Source organism: Nicotiana tabacum, chromosome 14 (genome assembly GCF_000715075.1).
Source record: "Nicotiana tabacum cultivar K326 chromosome 14, ASM71507v2, whole genome shotgun sequence".
NCBI lineage: Eukaryota > Viridiplantae > Streptophyta > Magnoliopsida > Solanales > Solanaceae > Nicotiana > Nicotiana tabacum.
This window is the reverse complement of record NC_134093.1, coordinates 101,525,755-101,536,074: the sequence shown is the minus strand read 5'-3', so window position 1 is coordinate 101,536,074 and position 10,320 is coordinate 101,525,755. Positions and strand designations below refer to the sequence as shown.

General features: G+C 42.6%; 1 protein-coding gene across 1 annotated transcript; it reads left to right on the top strand.

The window, feature by feature from the left end:
- Positions 1 to 287: 287 nt before the first annotated feature.
- Positions 288 to 3,302, top strand: LOC142169069 (uncharacterized). Its single transcript, XM_075230271.1, has 6 exons — positions 288 to 435; positions 629 to 732; positions 829 to 979; positions 1,069 to 1,659; positions 1,887 to 2,230; positions 3,288 to 3,302. Exons 1-6 carry the CDS (start codon positions 288 to 290, stop codon positions 3,300 to 3,302), a joined length of 1,353 nt encoding a protein of 450 aa, XP_075086372.1.
- Positions 3,303 to 10,320: the final 7,018 nt, after the last annotated feature.

Sequence of the window (10,320 nt, the reverse complement as noted above, 5' to 3'; positions counted from 1 at the left end):
TTATTAGTTCTTATTATCTTTCTTATGTGTTAAGTAGTTGTTCTTTTAATGGTGCCAAAAGAAGATAGGAAAGACCCGGCTTGGGCTTACTCTGAAAGAGTTTGCGAGACCAACAAGATGGAAATTAGATGTCTTTTTGTGACAAGATTTCAAATGGAGGAATCTATCGTCAAAAAGTGCATCTAATCGGTGGTGATCCAAATGTCGCATCTTGTCCTAAAGTTCCATCGCATGTGAAGGAAAATTTGAAAGCATTCCTTCATAAAAAGAGAAAGTTAAAGACTTAAATGATTCATGAACAAGAACTGTATAATCTTGATGACGATGATGAAACAGAAGAATGTGACGATGCTTCGTCGCTTCCACCAAAATCACAAAAGCGGGAAAGGATGCAACCAATGTCTTCTAGTTGTGGATCTACTGGCAAGACCAAAGGTCCTATGGATTGTTACTTCTCGCAAAAATCTGGAGATAAGGAAGGAAAAAAATGGTAATCCTCAAATTGATGCCAAACCGATTTTGAGGGATCGTGCAGTTACAATGTTTGCGCGGTGGATGTATGATGCAGGTCTTCCTTATAATTGTGTTAATTATACTGACATTTTTTCTGATTTTTTTGAGGTTGTAGGCCAATATAGTCTAGGAATGAAGCCTACAACTTATCATGAAGTTAGAGGGCCATATCTAAAAAAAGAGGTGGCAGAGGTGAACAAAATCGTGGAGGAGCACAAAGTAGAATGGAACAAGTTTGGTTGTTCCATTATGATGGATAAGTGGACGGCAAGAAATGGAAAAATGATCATCAATATCTTGGTGAATTCTCCTAAGGGAAGCCTGTTTCTTGAGTCCGTTGATACAAGCGACTCTTCGACTGATTCAACCAAAATGTACTCCTTGTTCAAAAGTACAATAGACTCTATTGGAGCAGAAAATATTGTTCAAGTTATCACAGACAACGCCAGTGAAAATGTTAAAGCTGGTGATTTGATGTCTGCTGGGTACCCGTATATTTATTGGACTCCGTGTGCAGCACATTCCATTAATTTGATCTTCGGTGACATTTTCAAGGAAAGACCCTTCAGTTCAATCTTAATCAGGCAATTAGAGTGCATTCCTATATTGTTCAAAGGCCTTTGTTATTGAATATGATGAAGAGATTCACTAAACAAAGAAGCTTGGTGAAACCTGCAAAGACAAGATTTGCTACTACTTTCTTGACTTTGCATAGGATGTATGAGCAAAAAAGTAATTTGAAGAAGTTGTTTGTTTCAGATGAGTACACTAACAGTGACTATGGAAGGGAAGCTCGAGGGAGAGAATCTGTAAATATTATACTTTCTCCTTCATTCTGGAATAATGTGGTTCATGCATTGAAGATTGGTGGTCCTTTAGTTAAAGTGCTTCATTTGGTGGATGGGGAGCAAAGACCACCAATGGGCTACCTGTACGAAGCAATGGATAGGGCAAAGGAGGTTATTCAAGTCTCTTTTAGTGATCAAAGAAAATACAAAAGAGTCTTTGAGATCATAGATAAAAGGTGGGATAGTAAGCTCCATAGCTCTTTGCATGCAGTTGGACTTGTTTTGAACCCGGAACTGTTTTATGACAATGAAGAAATAATTCTAGGAGATGAACCTTTGTGGAATAGATACTATGAATGTATTGAGAAGTTGATACCTGAAGAATCCGTGTAAGATAAAATAACAGAGCAATTTAGTATTTATAGGAATGTTGAGCAACTTTTTGGAAAAAATTAGCTCATCCAGGTGTGAAAGGAATTGGAGCATGTTTGAACATGTAAGAACTAAGAATAAAGATTTAGTATATTGAGATAATTAAATTATATCTCAATTGTCCTAATCTTACTAATTACCTATTATTTGCAGATTCATACCAAAAGAGGAACAAACTAACCTTGAAGCGTCTCAATGATCTAGTATTCATTGAATACAATACAACATTGAGGCGTCGTTACAATGCTCGCAATATAATTGATCCAATTATTTTGGACAACATCGATGATGCTAATGAATGGCTAACTGGAGTCCCTGAAGATCATGCAGATGAAGAAGTATTTGAGGAAACTTCTGATTTCATTTGGGGTGATGTTGCGGAGGCGCGTGGAATTGGGGAGAGGATTTATGGTTTGAGGGGGAGTACCTCAACTTCAAGTTCACAGAGGAAGGGAAAAGAGGAAGCTACTTTGTCCCTAGTTGATAAAGAAGAAGAAGTTGAAGAAGATGATGAGCAATATAATAATGATAGTGGAATACAAGAATTTGACAATCTTGTAGAAGAATAGGATGCTCATTTTGTGCTTTAATTGATACTACTATTTAGTTTTTACATTAAAGTATTGAACATTTACTTACAATTACATGTGTTGTCTATGCAGTATTTATTTTATTTTATTTTTTTTTAAATTTTGCTTCACTTCAAAAAAGCGAGCGCTTCGCTTCTCGCTTTAAGCGAAATGGGAGTTGTCATTTTTTCTCGCTTCACGCTCTTCACAACACTGAGTTAGAGAGGTCTTATACCTTAGTGGGTGTGGGCCCCACTAAGGTGATGACTAATCCATTAAAATGACACCTTACCGAGTGACTTGAAGAGTCATCACATTGGCAAAGTTTGCTGCCACGTTTGGGGAGGGGGGATTAGGCTAATCAAAATGTCCTAATTATTTAGCTAATCTTCCCCCAAATATTATTAATTATCCAATCAATTCCTTAATTAACTAGATAATCTTTCATTACCCAATAATCCACATAATTAGGAATTATCTCAAATTACTTAAAGTACTACTCACTTTTAACACACTTTTTACACCTTACTATCATGGTCATGTGGTACCTTGTATGGTACTAGTCCATAAATACCGAGTATTTTAGCTCGGGCCGTATTTTATCTCAAAATGACAAACTTTGACAAAATTCATTTTCTTCGATTTGCTTACCCTCTCACCTTCACTAATTTACTCATCACTTGTTTGAAATAGCATAATGCTTATAATCTCATTCCCGAACTTACGTCGATTAACTTACGACGAAACTTTAACAAACAAAAATGTGGGATATAACATCTCATTTACGAGCTTTCACAAATTTATTTATGGCGTACTTTCACGTACAAAACAAATATAGGTGTAACACAGAGCACCCGCACGAGCTGCTACAGAGGAGCCCCCAGTAGCTCCAGCTGGAGGGCAGACACCTGAGGTACCTGTTTCTGCACCAGCCCTCCAGGAGACTCTAGCCCAGTTCCTGAGCATGTTTGGTACATTTGTTCAGGCGGAGTTGATTTAGGTTGTACTAGCTACTTCACATACCGGGGAGGGACCTATACTCCCGCCGCCCACACTCTAGAGTAGCGAGTTCACGTTGGTCAGGTTCCAGATTTCATGGCGACACAGCCTGTGGTCCCATTTTAGCAGGTGGTAGGGATCGCTTGCCGGGTAGAGGACAGGTGGGTCCAGGCGAGAGAGGACAGACGAAGTCAGGAAATAGAGTACATGGAGGCAAGAAGACCTCATAGACTGAAAAGATCCATTGTTCCTTATTTTGGAGGCAGGGTACGACATGGTAGAGGTTTTGTGGGTAAGCCGGTTCAGTTTGTGTTTCATGCTTCGCACGGTGTTTCAGGTGTTCATGGGTCTCAGGGTACCCGTACCGCACAGTTCCCATAGCTACGTCAGAAGCGACGTTGTTTTGAGTGTGGCGACACTCGCCATGTGGTGAGGATTTGCCCCAGAATTTGGAAGGATGTACCTTCACAGACCTCTCAGCCACAACGTGCTCCACCGGGTCCTCAAGCTATGATTACAGCACCAGCTGCCACCCCGCCTACTCAACCAGCTCGAGGTGGAGGTCGGGGAGGTAGAGGTCGCCCTAGAGGGGAGGCCAGGCCAGATATTATGCCCTTCCTGCTCGTGCAGAGGCAGTTGCTTCTGATTCTGTCATTACAGGTATTGTTCCGGTCTATCATAGAGATGTGTCGGTATTATTTTACCTAGACTCTATATATTCCTATGTGTCCTCTTATTTTGCCCCGTATTTGGGCGTATCTCGAGATTTTTTGAGTTCCCATATCTATGTGTCTACTGTTGTGGGAGATTCTCTTGTTGTGGACCGCGTGTATCGGTCGTGTTTGATTACTCTTAGTGGTTTTGAGACCAGAGCCGATTTATTATGACTCATCATGGTGTACTTTGATATTATTTTGGGCATGGACTGGTTGTCGCCCGATTATGCTATTCTTGATTGTCACACTAAGACCGTGACGTTAGCTATGCCAGGTTTACACGATTAGAGTGGAGAGGTACCTTAGAGTACACTCCCAGCAGAGTTATTTCATTTCTTAAAGCTCAACGAATGGTTGAGAAGGGGTGTGACGCATACCTAGCTTATGTGAGAGATGTCAGTATTGATACCCCTACAGTTGAGTGAGTTCCAGTAGTGAGGGACTTTCCAGATGTGTTCCCAGCTGACCTTCCGGGCATGCCGCCCGATAGAGATATTGATTTTGGCATTGATTTATTGTCGGGCACTCAACCAATCTCTATTCCTCCGTACCGTATGGCTCCACCTGAGTTGAAGGGGTTGCTTAATAAGGGCTTCATCTGACCCACTGTGTCACCTTGGGATGCTCATGTCTTATTTGTGAAGAAGAATGATGGTTCTCTGTGGATGTGCATTGATTACCGCCAGTTGAACAAAGTCACAGTGAAGAACATGTATCCATTGCCTCGTATTGATGACTTATTTGATCAGTTACAGGATACCAGAGTATTTTCCAAGATTGACTTATGTTCAGGATATCATCAGTTGAAGATTCGGGAGCCAGATATCCCGAAGACTGCTTTCGGGACCATATATGGTCACTATGAGTTTCTTATTATGTCTTTTGGGCTAACCAATGCCCCATCAGCCTTTATGCATTTGATGCACATTGTGTTCCGACCTTACCTTGACTCATTCGTCATTGTATTTATTGACGACATTCTAGTGTACTCCCGGACTCGGGAAGATCATGAGCAGCACCTGAGGACTGTGCTTCAGACTTTGAGAGAAAAGAAATTATATGCAAAAATTTTCAAAGTGTGAGTTTTGGCTAGACTCAGTGGCCTTCTTGGGTCATATAGTATCAAGTGATGGGATCCAAGTGGATCCGAAGAAGATGGAAGCAGTGCAAAGTTGGCCCAGACCGTCCTCGGCTAAAGAGATCTGGAGATTTCTTGGTTTGGCGGGGTATTACCGTCGATTTGTAGAGGGTTTCTCATCTATTGCAGCTCTTATGACCAGGCTGACCCAGAAGGGTGCTCCGTCCAGGTGGACAAAGGAATGTGAGGAGAGCTTTCAGAAGCTCAAGACAACTTTGACAACAGCCCCAGTATTGGTATTGCCTACAGGTTCGAGATCTTATACTATATATTGTGATGCATCGCGGATTGGTCTCGGCGCGGTGTTGATGCAGGACGGTAGGGTGATTGCCTACGTGTCCAGACAATTGAAGGTGCATGAAAAGAACTATCATGTCCACGACCTTGAGTTAGCAGCTATTGTTCGTGCCTTGAAGATTTGGCTGCATTATTTGTACGATGTTCCTTGTGAGATTTACACCGATCATCGGAGTTTGCAGCATCTATTTAAGCAAAAAGATCTTAACTTGTGTCAGAGAAGGTGGTTGGAGCTGCTTAAGGATTATGATATCACCATTTTGTACCACCTTGGGAAGGCCAATATGGCGGCCGATACTTTGAGTCGCCGGGCAGATAGTTTGTGGAGTTTAGCATATCTACCAGTAGCAGAGAGGCCATTGGCGTTGGATGTTCAGGACTTAGCCAGACAATTTGTGATATTGGATATTTCTGAGCCGAGTCGAGTATTGGCTTGTGTGGTCTCTCGGTCTTCTCTTTATGATCGTATCAGGGAGTGTCAGTATGATGACCCCCATCTGCTTGTCCTTAAGGACACGGTCCAGCACTGTGATGCTAAGGAGGTCACTATTGGAGACGATGGTGCATTGAGGATGCGGGGCAGGCTATGTGTGCCCAATGTAGATAGTTTGCGTGAGTTGATTCTCCAAGAGGCTCACAGTTCGCGGTACTCTATTCATCCGGGTGCAGCAAAGATGTATCAGGACTTGAGACAACATTACTGGTGGAAGAGGATGAAGAAGGACATAGTAGAGTATGTGGCTCGATGTCTAAATTGCCAACAGGTAAAGTATGAGCATCAACGGCCAGGTGGATTGCTTCAGAAGTTAGAGATTCCGGAGTGGAAGTGGGAACGGGTCACGATGGATTTTGTTGTTGGGCTTCCACGAACTCAATGGAAGTTTGATGCAGATTGGGTAATTGTAGATAGGCTGACCAAGTCAGCTCATTTCATTCCTGTGATGACTACCTATTCTTCCGAGCAGTTGGCTCAAATTTATATCCGCGAGATCGTTAGGCTTCATGGCATACCGACATATATCATATCTGACCGGGGTACGCAGTTTACATCACGATTCTGGAAAGTTGTACAACATGAGTTGGGTACTAGAGTGGAGCTGAGCATAACATTTCATCCTAAGACGGACGGACAGTCCGAGCGCACTATTCAGATACTGGAGGATATGTTCCGCGCTTGTGTGATAGATTTTGGGGGTGCTTGGGACCAGTTTTTGCCACTTGCAGAGTTTGCTTACAACAACAGTTATCAGTCCAGCATTCAGATGGCACCGTATGAGGCTCTGTATGGTAGGCGGTGTCGGTCCCTAATGGGTTGGTTCGAGCCGGGCGAAGCCAGGTTATTGGGTACGGACTTGGTTCAGGATGCCTTGGAGAAGGTTAAGGTGATTCAGGATAGACTTCGCACAACCCAGTCCAAACGTAAGAGTTACGCGGACCGAAAGGTTCGCGATGTTGCATTCATAGTTGGAGAGCGGGTTGGTCCTTTCGAGGTGTTGCGGCGTGTTGGGGAGGTTGCTTATGAGCTTGACTTACCTCCCAGCCTAGCAGGAGTTCATCCGGTATTTCATGTTTCGATGCTCCGGAAGTATCACGAAAATTCGTCTCATGTGTTGGATTTCAGCTCAGTCTGATTGGACAAGGATCTATCTTATGTTGAGGAGCCAATGCCTATTTTAAACAGGCAGGTCAGAAAGGAAAGGTCAAAGAACATTGCTTCCGTGAAGGTTCAGTGGAGGGGATAGCCGGTCGAAGAGGCGACTTGAGACCGAGCAGGATATGGCAGCCGGTATCCTCGTCTTTTCACCACTTCAGGTATGTCTCTATACTCGTTCGAGGACGAACGATTATTTTAAGAGGGGGAGGATGTAATGACCCGGCCGGTCGTTTTGAAAGTTATAGCCCCGATCCCCTATTAACTGCTTCTCCTATATCTATTTCTACTATTGTGACTTGCCGGGAGGGTTCATTTTGGTTTTTAGAGTGTTTTGGGACATTTACTCCCTAAAACGGGAGCTTAAGTCTTAGGATTTTGACCGTAATCGGAACTGTGTGAAGACGACTCCAGAATGGAGTTCCGTCGGTTATGTTCTCTCCATTAGGTGATTTTGGACTTAAGGGAGTGTCCGGATTGTGTTTTGGAGATCCGTAGCTTATTTAGGCTTGAATTGGCGAAAGTCGAATTTTTAGAGTTTCAGACCGGTAGTGGAATTTTTGATATCGGGGTCAGAATCTGATTCTGGAAGTTGGAGTAGGTCCGAAATATCGAATATGACTTGTGTGCAAAATTTGGGTCAATCAGACGTGGTTTGATAGGTTTCGGCATCGGTTGTGGAAATTTAAAGTTTCAAGTTCATTAAGTTTGAATTGGAGGGTGATTCGTGATTTTAGCGTTGTTTGATGTGGTTTGAGGGCTCGACTAAGTTCGTATGGTATTTTAGGATTGGTTGGTATTTTTGGTCGAGGTCCCGGGGGCCTCGGGTGAGTTTCGGGTGGTTAACGGACTTGGAATGGAAGTTGAGAAATTTCTGAAGTTTGCTCTTTTGCTGGTATGATCGCACCTGCGAGGGTATTAGCCGCAGGTGCGAGGCCACATATGCGGTAGGTTGAGCGCTTGTGCGGAAGGGATGGTGATCAGAAGAGGTCGCAGGTGCGGTGGTTTCTCCGCACCTGCGATAGCGCAAATGCGGACTAGTGGTCGCAGAAGTGGAGGCAGCCAGGGTTAGTCGTTTTCGCAGGTGCGCCCATATTTTTTGCACCAGCGGGCGCGCAGGTGCGAGCCCAGTCTCCGCAGGTGCGGATATGCCTTGGCAGAACCTATTTAGCGGCATTTCGAGATTTTTTGCCATTTATAAGGTGTTGAGCTCGGATTAAGGCGAAATTTCGAGGGATTTTCAAAGAGAGTTTTGGGATAACGATTCCTAACTCATTCTTGGTTGTATTTCATTAATCTATAGTTGTTTTCTTCATTTAATTTCTGATTTTTGGATTGAAAAGTTGGGAAAATGGGGGAAAAGTTCCCTAACCGAATTTCTGAGTTTGATTGGGATTTAGACACCGGATTAGGATAATTTTGGTACGAGTGAACTTGTGAGTGAATGGGTGTTCGTATTTTATGACTTTTACCCGATTCCGAGACGTGGGCCCGGATCGACTTTTTAGGGTGAATTTCGAATTTTTTTTAAAAATATTGATTTCATTAATTAGATGAGTCTATTATGGTTGTATTCATGATATGCAATTGTGTTTGGCTAGATTTTGGCTATTCGGAGTCGGATAATCGAGGAAAGGATATTCTTATGGATTGATTGAGCTTGACTCGAGGTAAGTGGCTTGCCTAACCTTGGGGGGGGGGGGGGGGGGAACTCCCCTTAGGATTTGGTACTATTTTTGATATATGAGCGTCGTGTACGTGAGGTGACGAGTATGTACACGGGCTATTAATGCAAAACTCCGTTTTCATTAAGTAAAATACATGTCTTCCTTTAACTGAGCTACACTAGCATATGAATTTTTGTCCTGTTTAGTTTAGAACAACATGTCTACGTGCCTTAATTGCTTATGTGAACTTTGTGCAGCATGCTTAGTGAATTTCTTGCTTCTTCCTTGACTGGTACTTAGTCTAAATTGTAATATTTCGTGATGTAATTGTATTTCTATAGTTTGCGCTGCATATTTACTTTGGGACTACGGAACGGTATTCCGGTAGATCCCACTGCCCTGCATATTTACTTTGGGACTATGTAACGGTATTCTGGTAGATCCCCCTGCCCTGCATATTTACTTTGGGACTACAGAACGGTATTCTGGTAGATCCCCCTGCTCTGCATATTTACTTTGGGACTACAGAACGGTATTCCGGTAGATCCCTCTGCTCTATATATTTACTTTGGGACTATAGAATGGTATTCCGGTAGATCCCCCTATGTTTTGCATTTTTACTTTGGGATTATGGAACGGTATTATGATAGATCCCCCCTCCCTATTTTGCACATTTACGTTTGGGATTACAGGACAGTATCTTGGGAGATCCCCTGTTGTTATTTTCTGTGAACTGAGTTGTTGACTTGCTATGATTTCATTCTTGTTAAACTTCAATACTTATTTTTACTGCCATATTTCATTCTGTCTTAGTTATTATATATATACTAGTAGGGCCCTGACCTGATCTCAACACTACTCGACCGTGGTTAGGCTTGGCACTTACTGGGTACCGCTGTGGTGTACTCATGTTACTCTTCTGCACATATTTTGTATGCAGATCCAAGTACTTCTTATCAGCCCCGCTACTAGCTGAGAGTGCTTGTTGTTGTACGGAGACTTCAATGTATATCTGTCGCGTCCGCAGACCTTGGAGTCCCCCTCTATTCTCTACTATGTCATTTACTTTCCTTACTTTTGTTATTAGATTCTGATGTATAGAGATACTAGTTTCCTTCTGTAGCTTGTGACTTATGGTGTTCCGGATTTTGAAATTTCTGTGTATTTTTGAATAGTTGGTTATTGTACATGCTAGGCGGCATGGTACCCAGTTATGTTATTACTGCTACATTTAGTTGTTAAATTTATATTTTTATTTCATTATTCCGTAAATGTTAGGCTTACCTAGTCGTAGAGACTAGGTGCCGTCACGACATCATACAGGGGGAAAATTTGGGTCGTGACATATATGTATATCCATCAACTGACAGTCAGTCACTCAGTACTGTATAAGGCCAATCCAACCCAGGGGAAGATCCATCCCCAAATATCAATGATTCGGACAAGATCCATGTCCAGGAAAAATTCATCCCTCAGTATAAATGCTTCGGGCAAAATCAACTAGTAGCAGGGCTGATAAGAAGTACCTGGATCTGCACTGTGGGGGTGCA